Below are 17,641 nucleotides of genomic sequence, written 5' to 3'. Positions count from 1 at the left end.
GAACAGGCCATGTGGGCAAACAGCATCTGCTACACCCAAAGTAACTCAGTGACATCGCGCTATCACCTGAGGCAGAAACCTGGTTCCTCTGGCACCCGAGCCTTTCCAGCGGCTTCTCCAAGTTCTTCACTCCTTTGCGGGGCTGAGGAGAGTGGGGACTCTCCGACGGGCCGGGGGGAGCTGAGGAGAGCGGCGGAGCCGCGGTGTGCTGAGGGATCTGAGAGTGCCGAGGAGGCTGAGGGAGCTGAGGGGTGCTGAGGGGTGCTGAGGGTGCTGAGGGAGCTGAGGGTGCTGAAGGAGCTGAGGGTGCTGAGGGAACTGAGGGAGCTGAGGGTGCTGAGGGAGCTGAGAGTGCTGAGGGAGCTGAGGGAGCTGAGGGTGCTGAGGGAGCTGAGGGAGCTGAGGGGGCTGAGGGAGCTGAGGGGGCTGAGGGAGCTGAGGGAGCTGAGGGAGCTGAGGGGACGGCCGCGGGACGGCCGCGTGCTGGCCGGGCTGCGGGACGAGCCGGCCGCGTGCTGGCCGCGTGCTGGCCGCGTGGCGGCTGTCGGGGCACGAGCGTTCTAGAGCGCCCGTAGCCATGGAGAACCCGTTCGCGTCCCTCCGCGTCCCACCGCGTCCCTGGCATCCCGACGCATTCCTCGGCAACCCACCGCGTCCCTGGCATCCCGCCGCGTTCCTCCGCATCCCGCCGCATTCCTCCGCATCCCGCCGCCTTCCTCCGCATCCCACCGCCTTCCTCCGCATCCCACAGCGTCCCTGGCATCTCGCCGCGTCCCTCCACATCCTCGGCATCCCGCCACGTCCCTCCGCATCCCACCGCGTGCCCCCCATCCGCCGCATCCCTGGCATCTCACCGCGTCCCTCGCATCCCTCCTCCTTGCGTGCTCGTCGGCATGGAGGAGCCGCGTCTACCATCTCCAATTGACCCCCATACGTTCCCAGCCAAGCTCTGGCGCCTGGTGAACAGCCCCCGCTGCGGCTCCGTGCGCTGGGACGCCCGCGGCGAGGGGCTGCTCATTGACCAGGCGCTCTTTGAGCGGGAGCTGCTAGGCACCGGGCCGTGCCTCGCCGCCGGGCCGGGCGGCGACAGTGCCGAAGTCTTCAAGACAAAGAATTTCAGCAGCTTGGTCCGGCAGCTGAACCTATATGGGTTCCGAAAAGTGATGGCGGGGCCGGCGGGCAGCGGAGCGGGGTCCGGGGCTGGGCCGGGCCCGAAAGGTGACGGTGGGGCTGGAGGCAGTTCCTCCGGGCCCCTGCACCACTTCCACAGCCCCCACTTCCACCGTGGCCGCCCCGACCTCTTGACCCAGATGAAGCGGCTGACGAGAGCCAACAGGGCCAAGCTGGCAGCCGGGCTGCAGGCGTCCAGCCGCCCGGCCACCCGCATCCAGCGGCTGATGGGCTCCGTGCTGTCCCCGGACCTGCTGCCCAAGGCCAATGGTCTCGGTGAGACGTGGTGGGGTGTGCGGGGCCGCCGTGGGTTGCAGAAGCGGTGGCTGGTGTGGGGGTGGAACAGGAGGAGCCCTGAGGAGCAGGGCAGCCCGGTCTTGCCGCTGGCCACTCGGTTCCCCCTCTGTAGGGAAGAGGCTGTAGGTCCGCTCAACCATCGTCTGCCTTGCAGCTCACAGAGCAGCTGTGCTGGTTCGGCACAAGGCTCTCGAGGAGACTAAAGCTGTAAAGCCGAGGCTTCTCATGCTCCCTTCCCTTGCCTCTCAAAACACCTTTCATTGACAATTCTTCCACTTTATTAAAAGCCCACTGAAGGATCATAGGACAGCTTCAGCAAAAACTCCTGGGGTCCACCTCATACCAGAACTATGGCACTTTGCCAAAATAAGGTTGAGAACGGGGTCCAGTCCCTTCTGGAACATCACGGGGTTCTCTTCACTTGCTTCCAGGGCTCGAGGTTCCTACAGCCACAGGCATCGGCGTCCCGCTTCCCCGGAGGTGCTGCACAACAGTGACATACACGGTCAGACCAGTAACCTCCATCCTGCCACTAGACCAATGGCCCAGTTTCAGAGGTAAGAAAAAAACGTCTGCACTTGTTTTTCAAAAAGAGTAGAAATGTGCTCTGTCCTGTCTATCTCAAGTGAGAATTCGACATAAAGCACAGAGTCTAAAGGAAGAGAGACCTTGAAAGCAAAAAGAGTTTCTGGTTGGTATGCCCATCCTTCCTCCAGAGCTTGAGTGTCCCCTGGTGACTTTCCAGATGGACTCTCTGTTCAGGTTATAGGGCAAAGATAAAAAGACTTGTCCACAACTACACAGTGTTAGGCAAACTTTCCCATTTTTTTTAAGTCAAACAAAACTAGGATGATGCTGCTAAAGCACTGAGAGCTGGATCAAAGTCACACTTGGTCTCCATGTGTGAAGTGTCTGAAGTCAAAGATCAGTAAAAAGCATCATGTAGACCATGTCATTCTACTCAAACTATTTTCACATCTTAGTTTATTTTATTGTTTAGCTTCTTTATGTTGTATTTTTTAGTGCTCACAAGACTAGAAAGTACACAAGTCCTGCTAACTTTCTTTTGTCTGCTATGTTTCTGCCACAATTTTCAGTCCAACTTCAGTGGAATTTCTTTTCAGAACAGAATTCCATGCAAATCATTGTTGGTCTCATTATCTTTTTTTCAGTATCAAAAAAAACCTTCTGAAACTCAAAGATAGCAACTATTCCCTTGGACAAACCAAAGCTTAGGTATTACTGGGGGGGCAGGGATACATTTCTTTATCGGGCTATCATTGCAATGATTCCATCAAGTAAGCACTAGAACTGCATGTGCCAAGCCCAGCTTCTCCAGGCTGCTCACTGTGTTGCCGTTCTTGCATCCACAGCACAGCGTCACTCCTCACCCAGCACCTCCTCTGGCTCTCCAGGTCTGGCATCTTCAACAAGCAGCCCGTACAGCTCTGTTCAGGTGAGTGCAACGTCCTGACATGAGGTGAAAGAAAAAGAGAGCAGAAGAAAGCAAGCGTGCCAAGAGTCAGGTGGTTAATGAAAAACAAGGCAAAGTATCAGCCCTTTTGGTTCATAATTAAAGCTGCTGTCCTAACCGAAAATAACGGACAAGTTTTCAAGGTTTTGGATAAGCAAACACTCGAGTGGATTGGTGTTATTCCTTTCCAAAGCCTTAGAGAATTGGTACACATCCTGGCACTGTGATTTTTGGGTAGCAAAGTTCACTGTATTTTTCTTTCTTCCAGACTCCACCTGTTCAGTTCTCTGGCACAGCAGATGTTCCACCATGTGATGCTTCCGAGGCAGAAGTCAACCTTGAAGAATTATTCCAGATGATTGAGGAGAAGTGTGCACCAATCATTGATGAAATAATGAAAGGAGAGAGCCAGACATTTTTAACAGCAGATCATGCTGTAAGTACCTCATTCCCCCCTGCAGCCTGCTGAACTTTTGCTCTACAAACACCACAATGTTTGTTTTCTTTATAATTTTTTAATTATAAAGGGAGTACACCTGACTTTCTTTGAGACTCCTTCTCCAACCTATTTGGATAACCAAGGCAAAGCTCAGGCAGTGAGGACATGCAGCCTACCTTTGTCTATCCCAGTGTTCTGATGTCACATTTCCCCTAAAAGGGCATTTTGTAAGAGCTTGAGCTTCCATCAGGCAACCTTCCTTCTGAGGTGAAAACACCTGTTCTGTAAAACATCTAGGCAGTGGTCAACACTTGTTACCTGTCCCTTTGGAGCACAGAAGAAGTGTTATTCTTTTGTCCCTAAAGCAATTCCAAAAAATACTGAGTGATCTTTTGGTTTATTTCTGTTTCTACTTGTTTGTTTTTAAGGACAATACCAAGGGTACATGTGCTGCAGTGACTGAAGTGGGACAATTCCCACCTAGAAGACAGCTCATTTACACACGGGGAGGAGAGGGAGATTCCCCTCTAAAACGCACCTGCAGGAAAAGGAGATACAGTTCTCTTGATGACAACTCCCCTGGTAAGAAGAGACTCTGCAGATTTTTTAGAGATTACCAGACAGCTACTCTGACCTAGCTGTTGGAGAAAGGGGAGATCAGAACAGTTCAGTTCTTGTCTGCAGTGTGAGGACTTCATTGTGCCTCTCAGTTGTTGTGCATGTAGGATGTCTCAGGATGCACATACAAATGACTGATCTTGAAGAACAGGAGCACTTTCCCTGTAATTTGCTTGCCTCCTATGCTCAAGTTCTAGGCTGCCTCTCAAGCCATATTTTCTAGTACCTGCTTGAAGTACAATTGCTGTGTGTGCTGCTGAGTGACAAGGACACAGGGTCTGAGATTTACTCAGCATGTCCTTTCCTTCCTAGATCTGCAGGAAGAGGTACCCCGCAAGCGGGGCCGCTTTGAGTAGGAAGCAAGCAGCAAGTGAGAAGCAGGGGACAAGTTCCAGAAGATGTCAGCAGCTGCCAGATCATTTCAACTGTATTAGAACATGTTTTGCTTTCACTTTAATATTTTTAGGGTATTAGCCACTCCATTTTTTCACCTTTTCAATGATGCTTTATTCCTGATATGTTGTTTGTTGTTTTAGCACTTTTAAATAATGTTGAATAGGTCTTCAAAGTAGGTTATTAACTTTTAAAATAGGGTTGTATTTATATTGATAGGAATGTTATATTTTAATAGCACTGCATTAGATGTTATGTTAAATACTGTTTTTACATATTTATAGATATTCATACCTATTTACTCATGTTTTGTTATGTTAGATACTATTTATTACATATTTATACCTATTTATAGATATTCATACCTATTTACTCAGGTTTTGTTGTGTTAGATACTATTTATTACATATTTATACTTATTTATATATACTCATACCTATGTATTCAGATTTATTTTTATACTACTTGCAGGATAAAGAGTGGGGGGTACATCCTCTACTTATAAATATTTTTATATGCTAATTTTAAAGTGTTCTGGAGCTGGATGTCCTGAAGTAACAAGATGCATTTAACGATATCATTGTTAATGGGGACAGGGTGGGATTTGTTGTACCTCGAGAATGTTATTTTGTACTCTCTTTCTTAGGCAGCAAGCAATTAAATTTTTAAACTGTCAGGAGTGTTGCCTCTTTTTTTCCTCTGTTTTAAATTTCAAGTGATGGAGTATCTTAGTTTTAAAAAAGCATTCATGCTTTCAGTAGTTCTTGGTGACAACATTTATCAGCAAATAAACCCAACTAACACCTCATGGGTCAAGACTTATGGTCACGGGCAAAACAGATTCAATTTTGGGAAAAAATAAATCAGTTTAAGTTATCATTAATCAAATCAAAACAAAGATGGAACAAAAATTGGAGCTTAAATACCTCACTCCACCTCTCCCTTCTTCCTGGGCCCCAATTACTTTGTGCCTGTACCTCAACCATCACACACACAGTCACATTCCACTTGGAAACTGTCACCTCTCCTGGCAAGGGGTCCCCCATGGCTGCAGCTCTCCCTGCTCCTCTCCTCTGCCCCAAGATCTTAGAGCTGCTCCTCCTGGAGAGCTTTCAGCAACTTCCCACAGGAGTTACCCTCTGGGGACACTCCCTCCCTACAGAAATTCAGTCACACCAACCCACCACAACTTGGAATAACAAAGGAGCAAGTGGAGCCAGAAATTTTACAGCGATTTGATTGTTGCCATTTCTCACCTCCACAGTAAGTATTCCAACAACGTGTTCCAACCAAGCCACCCAAATACCATGTTTCTAATGTTATATATCCTAATATAAACTTCTGCAAAAGTCTACTTAGTAGAAAAAATGCTATCAGTCTCCTAAATGCTCTCATTAGAACGTAGAGAACTACACATTAAAATGGATTTTCATAAACATTTACTAAGGGACAAGGAACCACAGCAGGGTTAACATTTCTCAAAAACAATCACTCCATCTCTTGCTCCTTGCTCCTAACCATCAAAGACAGCTTCAAAAGACATGCATTCTCCTTAGCCCACAACTACTGCCTGTCTTTAATCTCCAATAGAGTATTTTTGTTCTACTTCTTGTAAATTATTCCATAATACTTCAATTTTTGTAATTTTCAATTTGATTCCTTCTGCCCAAATAACACAAATAGTTTTTACATCTCATTTGTATGTTCCTTGGCACTTTAACTTATCTTTAAACCACAAACCTTTTAATTGTTCATGGTGTGTTTGGTGCTAATGAATTTACACTATTTGAAAACAAAAAAGGCAAAATATCTACTTCCTATTAGCACACCTGCTTTTGTAACCATTCTGCTTTGCCACCAGTAGTTACCAGAAACTTACCTAACAAGTGAGAAACAATACTATATAATCCATGTATTAATTGAAAGCAGATGTACTCATAGCAAAAATTTCAGATTGATGTGTAAAATACATTTCACATATTTTATTGTTCAGCAAACCACATTATACATATAAACATGCAGTCATTTGATAACCTGATTTGTTAAACACCTGTTTGTATTAACTCTGATGCCATTCTACTGTAATGATAACTGGAAGAAGTAGGTCTTGGAAATTATCTGTGGGGAATGAAAGTCAAATCTGTAGCTGTCAGTTCTTCAAGAGACCTATTACTGAAGTGCAGTTAATTTCTTTTTCAACTGCTTAAGCACAAAGAGGATTTTCCCATTCTACATGTAACCCATTACTAAAGACAAAAGGAAAAATTAGAACCTTGGTTACATTCACAGGGGGTTCCACAGTGTTCCTGGCATTTGTTTCTGTTAAACCTCCAACGGAAAGCTTCAGGGGTTCGTTCTTGCTTCCTTTCCTACATATTCTGGCCTGTGAAACAGGCTTGGTTATAAAAGAAGTAGCAGCTACATGACTTAACACTGGCCACATGGGCTGTTACCTTTTAGAAGAGACACCCTTCCTTTCACACCTCCCAGTGCCATTACAGTGTGTAATTGGACTCCAACAGAGTAAACATCCCAAGAATTTACAGGCCCTGATTACACCACAAGCAGTTTTAAGGCAACATCCAAGATGGAAAATGCTCTTACGACACCCAACATCTTGTGAAGTTGCTGACTCATAGATTTGTGTTTGAAAACATGGAAAGTTGTGTATATGAGTTCAGTTTTTATTCTGTTAGCCAACATTATATGAAGTTTGAGTAATTTTTAACTGTTAGCCTCAGGCCATAGAGTCCTGCCAACACACATCCAAAGGGTGTCTTACATATGATGACAAACTGGTACACTTCTGTTTTTAACAAAGGTCTAATATACCCTGAATAAATGTTATTAAAACAGGCATTCTTCAAAACTAACGGGACAGTTAAACTTAGAGTCTTCAAGAAACAGAAACAGGCTCTTGACTCTGCTTTTCCAGGTAAAGAAGTCATTGATAGTCTCTCCCATTTTCACATTTGCCCCTACATGAAGGTTATATAGCATAGTATTTTTGTGCTATTGATGGTAAAAGATAGGTCTCTGGTGCAGAAATTAATTACCAACTGAGAAAAGGTGGCAGCTATAGCACAGATAAAGGTAATTAATCCATTTACAAACCTGCACTCATTTCTCTGTGCTAAGACACTAATTGTTTTGAGAACAGGAGCTTAACAGAAAGCAAACACATAGGAATCCACATATAGAAAATGTAAAGGCTGTACCTTCATCTCACAGTTTTCCAGTCAGCTTGTAATATCCAGATTTTCCTTTCTTCAAAGAAAAGAAAACAATAGTTCAGTACCAAGTTAACGACAAACAGTAAGTCACATAGTAGAATATAACAGTCACATATTACTTCATATATAAACCTTTACTTTAAATTGTTATCTAAAATAACAGACATGATTAACAGACTAAATAGCCCATATAAACTATACTGAAAATATAATCTTTATTTACAGGAAGCTAATTAAAATGAACTTTTGCTGTGTTTAAGATCTGCAACCCTTCTCTCAGAGCTATACCACAGCCCAGCTTTACACTGCTGGGCAGAGGTCTAAGAAGGAAGATGCCCCTCACAAGGATGAAGAATACATTGGCCATGCAACAATCTCACTCACCTGCTTCTGAAAGAGGTGGGGAGCAGCTGGCAAGCCACCACCCAGGTGTCATGTCTTCTTACCCATCCCACCCTTCAGAATCTACAATTACATCCTACCCTTTGTTCAAGTGAACTCTAAAGTTGCTCTTCCAGCCCTTGGTGGTGTTCTGCCAATACATTTTGGAATTTAGGAAAAAAAATTAGACATCCTTTCATTCTGTTTGAGCTTCTACATATGCACATTATCATCAACTTCTAGCACTGTTGGTAAATATAACTACAAGAAATAAGCACAGGGAAAATGAAAAATACATGATGTTATTTTATAGGCACTTGTATACCCATGTAATTTGCTTTATAGTTAACTTACTGAATTCCAATATCTGCTTTAAAGAAAAACAACTAGCTAGAGTTGTATAAAAATGCTACCTTTGGGACATAAAAAATTCCACACTGCTTTACCAAGTATGAATTAAATATTGGAAAAATCATTTCTTGAAAAGAGATCACCAGTATGCATTTATAGAGTTCACACAAAGCCCTAGTATTAGAACTATTAGCACTTGTTTTTTCACAATTTAATAAAAATGCTCTGCTTCAAATGTAACTGCTAATCAGATCATATTAGACTGTATCTCGTTTGCATTGAGCATCAACCTCCCAGAAAAAAAAAAAAATTATCACTCAGTAAGACAACAGAATTACAGCTCTTATGACTGCACATTGTATTTAGCACAAAAAATGGCCAACATTCACATTGAGGTTGAAAGATTATTTCATAACTACCTGTGCTCTATAAAACAGCAATGTCATGTTGAACAGATTATAAAACAATATTAGATATTATTACCATGGTACCTTTATTATTATTACCTATCACCAAAACATGAGTACCTCAGTGTAAACACTGAAAAACATATACATGATTTAACAGATTAAATATTGACAGATTCAAACCTTTTGGATCTGTTATCTATACACAAGATCTAGAAATAAGGCATATGGTCAGCAGATTAGGAGAGTTTAAATAAACAGCCCAAGTGCTTTGCTTTCCTCCCACACACCTTAACCCTGTCAGTTATGCTGCTGAATTCCTCATAGCAAATCTCATCTCCTGTGGAGGTCATACCTGAGGAAGGCTGTTAAGTGTCTGAAACATCACTCTTTAATTTTTTTCACTTTCCTGCGTACAATGCAAACAGTGAAGAGCTAGGGGGCTCTGTCTTTTAAAAAATATTGAGAGAGTTTTCTGCTAGGAAGGTGACTGTGTGGCCTGAGAGACTTCATTTGTTCACGCTCACACATTTATACACAACTGACACTCTATTCCACTCAGAGGATCTTGACATAAAATTGTAGAACTGATGACACCTCTGTGATAGAAGCTTGACACTTTTCCCAAACAGCCCTGTCAAAACTTCCCATCAGTAGCTGTGAACAGAATTAGCAGGGTGGCCACTTAGCAATCAAATGCTTTTGCTTCTGCAATTTTCCAGCGTGGCGCCGTCTCCTCTTAGGCTGAACACACTCCTGTCCATACGAGGGCCCCTGGAAATCCTGGGGTGGCACTTGGCTATTCTGACTCTCCACTTCTTCAGAATCAGAGTCTTCTTGTTGCATGGAAGGAAAATGCCTGTCTGGATAAATCTCCCTCAGTTTTCCCTCAAAGAATACATTCAGGCATCGTCCAGCCTCAGCAACCTCAGAATCTGGCTGTAAGAGAATTGATAACCATTCAGTGTTACTGTGCACAGAAATCATCAAGGATCAAACCCAAATGAGTGCCCTTCCCTGATGTCTTGCACTGGTTCTCTTTGCTACATCTCCATTTGTCTCCTGCACACTTTGTACAGCCCATCTATTCCTCTGCATTTACATTGTAAGTGAAAACCAGATGCTGCTCTTAAGGAATACTTTTCTGACCCTCTAAGAAAGAGATGTGCAGTGAGCTAGAAAGGAGAGCAGCCATCATTGCTTAGGAATTCCCAGGCACCTGATTTTTTCATCAATATTTTGGTGTCTGTGACTGGTTTCTTACAGCAAGCTCAGTATCATTCCAAAATCTACTCTCTAAGATGTCCCTCTTTACTTTTAGCTCCATATGTATCTCAAGTTCTCAAAGTCACATATATCTCCATAGCTATCATTTAAAAAATGCATATCTTTTCCAAAGAGTAAAACTGAATAATCCTCCTGTTTATCCCACCCCCACATCTGATGTCACTGGAACCAGTAGTTACACCAGGGTGACAGCCTGAAAGAGCAACCCTCTGGTTTGCACCCCCCTGCCATGCATATTAGAAACCTACATAATTGAACTTTGCACAGTTCCAAAACATGAGACGCACGTCGGTCACAAGTTCTTCAGGTGCAGAATAGTGGAACTCGTCCTTCTTTTCCAGCTTTTTTCGTATGATTGACAAATCCATTGGCCTTTTGATGATCTGATAATAATGCCGAGCCTGCAAGAAGATCAAAAATCATGTGTGTAACCTTTTTAATAAAAAGATTTCCTCTCCAGTGACTTCCATCCAAGTTTGGACAGAAGTCACTGTAAAGGGTTCCTAGCATCAGCAAAGACAGATTTAGTTCAGGTGTACTTGCACATGACATTCCTGGATGCTTTTTGGTTTGATTAAAAGGATATTTGCAAAATTGGTCTTGAAAATAGCCACATTTCAGTGCTCTGCTGTTTGCACTTTTTAAAGTTTATCTCCAGATACAAACGTTTTTAGCCATAACCAGTAACATATGTAACAATGACAATTAGCTAACATTTCCCACAAGCAGTAAGAAAAATAATGTGCTGAGACACTGAAGTAGATACTGTGGGAAATAGTTTGCCAAGAGTGGCTGAAAATATGCCACTTACCACTGGTTTTAGAGGTCAACAAACTCTTTGTCATTGGGCACCAGCTACCAGGATACCCCCACTCCTTAAATCTTTCTGGGTCAAAACTTACTTGTTAGGTAATGTGTTTCATAACTTCATTGCAAGCTTTATTATCTGGAATGTTTATTATATTGTTATTAGGACTATTCCTTTGCTAAAACTTTTTTTGTCTCATTTTCCTCCTCCAACTTTTTTCACATTAATAGCATGAATCTCCATCTTCCTTAAAACAGTCAGTTATTATTGCAAATGTTGAGTACATGGATGAAATACCAGACTCTACATTATTCTCCAAACACAGTCACATTACTGCCTTCATACAAAACACCAGAAAAGAGGGAGTGCAGGCTTACTTCTAAAGCAGACCTCTTTTATGGCACTGCAACATTCTCTATGTACACAGCAAGTCAACTTACTTAATCACTGGAACCCCTCACAAACCTTTAATATCCTAACATCTTAAATTGTCACCCAAATCTGGCCTGAGAACATTGGCCAGCATTCATCTGCCTGCATCTGGGCTCTTCTGAATCACTTTCAAAAGAGAAACACCTACCCTTCCCTAGGAAACAATATTGTGCAGAAAAAAAAAGTTAAATAACATCTTTCAAGAAGACAAAGGAGAAACCTGTGAGGTGTGCAAAGTATTCTTCCAGATTCTCTCTGACCTGTGTGTGTGCAGTACTTACCAGGGGGCTGACAGGTTCATGGAATGGGAGGCTCATACTACTGCAGAACAGGGAAAGCAGCAGCTTTTCACACTTCTGTAGAAGCCAAACAAATAAATTTTAATTCAAAATGAGTGAGCTTAAATCTTGCCCTTAGTTAATCAATCATACTGACAACAAGGAGAGTGGTTCTCCATGTAGTCTGTGCATTTCTGATGCAAAATGGCACACTTCACTCTAACCTGACATTTTGCCTCACAGAGTTTTTATAGTTTCAAAAGTGAGGATGGTCAAAAAATGCAAGAAAAGAAACACTATGTTAAATTTTTGTATGCACGGATCTTTCCTGAAAACTCTTAGGAATTCATTGCTATCACTATTTCCTTTCTGCACTCCACATTCATTCCTTGACTCTTGACTGAAAGCAGTGACAGAATGGAAACAGTTAAATGGACAATGTTTCACACTGTTTATATCCATTCATACAAATTGATGGAAGTTATGTAGTTGGTAACACCATATGAAAACAGATCAGTTTGATCATTATTGACTTGTAAAACACTTGTCCTAGTGTCTTTTTCACTGATGCAAGAAACCACACTGAAAATTGTAAGCCATGTTTCTTCACAAGCTGTGGAATTTCTAAACAACTCAATTTTCTAAACAAAACTTCACTAATCAAGATCCAGATCCCAACTATTCCTGGCCTCTTGAGCTCAAGCCAATAGAAACAGAGATCCCATCATCATCCAGAAGTTATGTCCAGCTCTTTATGGACAGCACAGTTTAGGTCTTTAAAAAGCATGAACAAATGTGAGTAATGCTGTGGCTATGCTCACAGGCCTGGCCAAGGAGCCCCAGTGCTCTAAGAACCATTGCTGTTGTTATTATGAATGGTGCCCAGACCAGTGCCTTCTTCTCGGCTTCTCTGGGTAGGGCCAGCTCAGCATCTGCAGTGTGGACTCCCTCTCTGACCAGTTGTCATTTACTGGGAACTGGTGGCTTCCAAGTACCAAGTGGCCTTGAAAAAAAGGCATTTTTTCATCGGAGATTTGGTAGAGGAAACTGGTAATGGGAATGTAAATATATAAACTTTCATCTGGACTGGGTTAACAGTGCCTAAATGTCATCTTGAAGGGGATTAATGGTACATAGGAAAACTCTATCATGATTTCAATCCAACTGAAAGCCAAAAAGTTTCTACATCACAAAAATGTCACTGCAGCTGGTGTAAGTGGATATCTGAGAAGGTGCCAAGACTTAAAGAAAAAGGACTAAATGGCAGAAAGCCAGGCAAAGTTGACTCAGGGAACCTTGCTCTGCTGTTCAGTACAACTTCCTTGTTCACAGGAGAAAGGAATTCCAGATCTGCCTGTTTCATCTTTGTGTAGCATTATTTTTAAAATGAACAGCAATGTCTAGACAGAAGAGAGTGGTATAAAAGAATATTAATCAAGCTTTGGTAATATTTACTACTCCCTGAAACATTAAAGTAGTAATCAAGACAAAACAGTCATCTTTCCAAGAGACAAAGCCTCATGCTGAGATCACATGTCTTTTCTATGACAGCACTGTATTAATTATTCCCACCTTCTGGTCACAGTCATCAAGTCCATAACGTGCATTACAGCTGTGCCTGTAGCGTGTGTTTTCACAGTCATATTCTACCTCTGGTTTCACTGGATTACGGCACAGTGTGCACACCCATTCTCCTCTGCAAAAGAACACAACAAACACTTGTGTTAATTTTGTCAGATAACAACACTCAGGAATCACTGTATTTGGAAACAAGTCTCCTCCTTAACCAGTATTACAACAGCAGGCAATCTAATGCCCATTGGATTCAACATTATTTGAGATGTTTGAATCTAATATGAAGTGTAATAATTTCACATTATACTCACTGCACTTTTTCTGTCACAGAAAAAGACAAAAGAGTAAATGTTTGAAATCACATACCAGCAGTGTATGCAGCTGCATTGATTCAAGTGCAATTTTAAAAAATATATTAGAGGAGAAGTAGCCAACATTCAGGTCATAAGAAAAAATCAGTTCCATTTGATAACTGATATATTTATTATCAGGTGATATGATAACTGACATATTTATTTAAGAAATCAATATAATCAAAACAGCTCATAATGTGTGTTAGTACACAGGTTCCCAAACCAAACAGACATAATTCTGCATGGGCAAAAATTCTTCTTAGTATATCCATCCATTTGTAGAAACCTCTTGAAGAATTTCATGAAAGTAGTGATGCAGCTTCTGCAACATCACGGCCTGAATAACTACAGATGAGGGTACATTAAAGAATTATGAATACAGAAAATTAGTTTAGGAAATTAATTTACTTCATTAGAATTTAACTTTTCATAAGGATTTCATTTTCAAAGGAAAACTTAGTTTTCAAATTGTTTTAAAACTAGAGGTTTAATAAAGACTTAGCTATTAGAGAGTAAAAAGCCAAGAAATGGAAATTCCTGATTTTTGAACAGGAAGAAAAAACCGAATATCCAAACTAATAGCTTAGATTTTATTTTTCTAAGTTAGAGACAGTTATTAAGGCCTGGCACAGCTGAAGTAGCTTCTGGTCCTACACGGTAATGATTTGTAACATAATTCAGTATTATAAGCCACTACTATTGCACATTATTCAGCCTCACTTTTAAAAGCTGAGGGCATGTACCTAATTTCTGACTCTTTGTCACATACCATAATCTGTCACAAGTTGCTACGGGACGTAGATCTTTAGGAAACTGATGTTAAGCATTTCCACAAAAGTCCCAGTAATCTTTAAATTTCCCATAAAAGTGGCTAGAAAACTGATTGTCCTCTTCTGCTTGTCATTGTTCTTGCACAGAAGAACTGACCTCTATACCACAGATGTTACAGGAGAGTTAGGATTTTATTTTTCTCCAGTAAACTGTAAGAATGTTTTTAAAGCTCAGGTCTGCCACCTCCTTGGCTGCCAATTGCAGAAAGGGTATGCATGGCTGGAAAAAGCTCATGTTAAGAATTCATCTAGTTCTTAGTATGTAAGAATTCTTCCCTTTGCAAGAAAAGAAACAAAAAAGGTAAGTGAGAGATGAAGTCCTTGCCCTTGGGTAAGGTTGTCACAAACATTCCTGAGGATATATTCTACCCCAAGGCAGAATGTCAGAAAAACTCACACTGGAAAGCTGAGCAGGGCTGGAACATGGCAGGAGAGATGGAAGACCTTGGGGCAGTGATCACAGCACAGCAGTTCTCCTCCATTAAGACACACAGCACAGAAATCCTCATTTTCAATTGGATTCTCTTCCTGAGTAACTGGAGATTTTTTCATGATGGAGTTGCCATTGCTGAGCTTCTGATCAACAGAGAGAGTATCTACAGGAGGAGAGTGTGTGTCTCTGGCAGCCTGGGACACGAGAAATTTTCTGTCCTCTGATTTCTCTTTGGATTTCAGTCCTTCAGGTGGACTATCTTTATTTATCTTGAAGGAAGAAAAATCTGGGATCACACAATGATAATTTTCATATCTAGGAATACAACAGCAGTGATCTGCAGACATAATGGTTCCTCTGCAATGAGTGCTACTGAAGAGGGCACTGTGGCTCAAGCAGGCCCATGCTCAGCTAGATGTCTGACACTGGCTGCTGGCCAGGTCACCTTGGTCATTTCCTCCACATACCATAGCATCATATCACTGTGAGAGAGCTGTCAGATTTCATATCACAGATGATGGAAACAGGATGCATTGCAATCTCATTTCCAAATTCTACAGTAAACAGAATTTGAAAATAATAAAAATAAAAGTATAGTTTTTTTGTTCCCACCAGAATTCCTATGTCCTTCTGTGGAATGAAGTTCACACTCAAGATTCCAATGAAGCAATAGTATACAAAGGTTTTAAAAATCTATTACATTGTGATTTCTGGAATCAGTTCTTATCACTTAGCTATGCCTTCAGGACAATTTTAAGTATATTTGTAACTAGACAGATAAGCCAGGTTGTTTGAATACAAAAACACTACAGCTATCTAGTCCCAGAGACAGACTTCTTAGAAATAGAAGTATCAGGGACCTACAGAGCAAGCTAAAGGTTGTATTCTCTGTTACTGCAACCCCTCACAGAAATGTCTGAGAGTGAAATGAATCAAGTGAGTTGTTTTGTGTATAACCCTTTTCAGAAACTGTGAGTACAAGCCATTGGGATCAAGGGGAGAAAGCAGGTAAAGCCTCAAGGAAATTTCACTCACCTTTATAGACATACTTGAAGACTGTGTCCCACAGTCAATTATCAGGAGGAAATTGCCCTCCTGCTCATTATCCTGTGGCTGGAGCTTAAATACTGGGAGCTCCCCTGCTTCCCATGTACAAATTTTCAGACGTTCCAAACGCACGTATGGAATCTTCTGCTCCTTAGGTCCAGCTCTACAGTCCAAATAAAACATGGTTACATTCAGTCATATTCCACAAAATGCTCCTTCCTGCTCAGTTTCAGCATTTTTCTCACACTATCACTTGTGCTCCTTCCCTTTTGAAACTGTGACACTGGTGGCTAAACCCTGAAAATCTGGATCTTTTTTCCACATGCTGATTCTTAACAAATGTGAATACAATCACTTTAAAATGTGTAAATGCATCACTAACTTCTGTGCTAAAACTTTGACCTGCTCCATATATTTTTGTTTTAATTATTCCAATTTTAGTTGTGCTTGTTTTCCAAGTGGATGACTTGAAGCAGGAACACAGCCCACCATCAACTTTGAATGTCATCACTGCAGTAGCTAAAACCAAAATTTTATAAAATTGTTGAGATGATGTTAAATTCTGATCCCATTATAATTTTAAGATTAACTGAGGCTAAACAGTTTCTAACTAGTCAAGTGAATAAGTTTGCACATATGTATTCACTCTGGTAAATTACAGAATAAGAGAAATACAGTCACTCACAACTTCTTTTAAAGTATTGTCAAGTTTAAGAGAATAATTTACCAGTTTCAGAATTATAATCTATAAGGAATTTTGCATTCTTTTAAAGTTCTTCGTTATCATTAAGTATGACAAATTTTCTAAATACATTAATAATTTCATAGCTAATGTTTTTGTATAGAAAAAAAACCTCTGTTACCTGACATTCTGATGGCTTTTCACACCCATTTCAAAATGTTCCTTTTCACAGTTACTGGAATCTGGAACAGAAGATTAGAAAATTAATAAAATATTTATAATATCAGAGCCAGATTAGGAGAAAAAGTAATTCAATATTCATGTACTTCTGACTGGTGTTTAATATGATGTCATAAGTGAATTATGGAATTATTTCATCTATACATATAGAAAATGTGAACACTATTTATTATTCTGAGATAGTCTTTGTCTTTGTCTTTGCTTTTAACCACAGCTTCTGTATTGAATATAAGGAGCCCTCCTAAACTATTTTGCTGAAATGGTTACATTCCCAGGGAATCACATATGTGCACAGCCACACCACATTCCTCCATATACATGAAAAAACAGAAGTGAATAGCTCTTTGCTATACAGCTTTTTCTTGAGAAAAACAAACCTATTGAGGTCTGAACTTCTGAGGCTTAGGAAATCTCTGCAGTCTCCTGTTCCATGGTAGGAAGGTTCTGGATATTACCAGTTACTTGAAAACAGGAAGGAAATTTGGTCTTCTATCTACCAGTGAGGGATGAAAACCACACTGTATAATTCCTTTCTGCCTCCAAGGTATGTAACATACAAACATATGAATTCCAAAATATCCTTTATATAAGCATGCAAGGAACTGTAGCTCTTGACTGATAGCTTTGACCAATGGTACCTTACCCATTGCTTGAAAGCAATATAATTCTAAGATACTCTGTTGAGCAAACTTGTAGTATATTCCACAGAGTCTCACTGTAGGGTACAGCTGCTTCTGCATGTACTGCCCCACAGCCCAAAGCAGATACCTACAAAGCTGCTCCTCTCAGAGACACAGAAGCCTGACTGACAGACAGCTTTTTAGGGCTGTGCCTGATTCTTACAATTCACAGGTTCTTGTGGCATAATTATCACAATTTAGCATAGTATTTAAAAGAGAAGACAAATACATTT

The 17,641-nt window shown here is 41.3% G+C and overlaps 2 protein-coding genes across 2 annotated transcripts in view; one reads left to right on the top strand and one right to left on the bottom strand.

Annotated features, from left to right (window-relative positions):
• The first annotated feature begins 893 nt into the window (after positions 1–893).
• Positions 894–1,670, top strand: LOC115598405 (heat shock factor protein 5-like). Its single transcript, XM_030451536.1, has one exon. It carries the CDS (start codon positions 894–896, stop codon positions 1,668–1,670), a length of 777 nt encoding a protein of 258 aa, XP_030307396.1.
• A 7,762-nt stretch (positions 1,671–9,432) lies between these two features.
• Positions 9,433–17,641, bottom strand: part of TRIM66 (tripartite motif containing 66) — a 30,984-nt gene continuing 22,775 nt past the window's right edge. The window contains 7 exon segments of the mRNA XM_030451535.1: positions 9,433–9,702; positions 10,299–10,451; positions 11,572–11,646; positions 13,141–13,264; positions 14,724–15,028; positions 15,795–15,969; positions 16,670–16,730. Coding sequence (XP_030307395.1) covers positions 9,433–9,702; positions 10,299–10,451; positions 11,572–11,646; positions 13,141–13,264; positions 14,724–15,028; positions 15,795–15,969; positions 16,670–16,730 — 1,163 coding nt within the window.

The sequence above is a fragment of the Calypte anna genome, chromosome 5, assembly GCF_003957555.1.
Source record: "Calypte anna isolate BGI_N300 chromosome 5, bCalAnn1_v1.p, whole genome shotgun sequence".
Lineage (NCBI taxonomy): Eukaryota > Metazoa > Chordata > Aves > Apodiformes > Trochilidae > Calypte > Calypte anna.
This window is presented reverse-complemented; position numbering and strand designations above follow the sequence as displayed.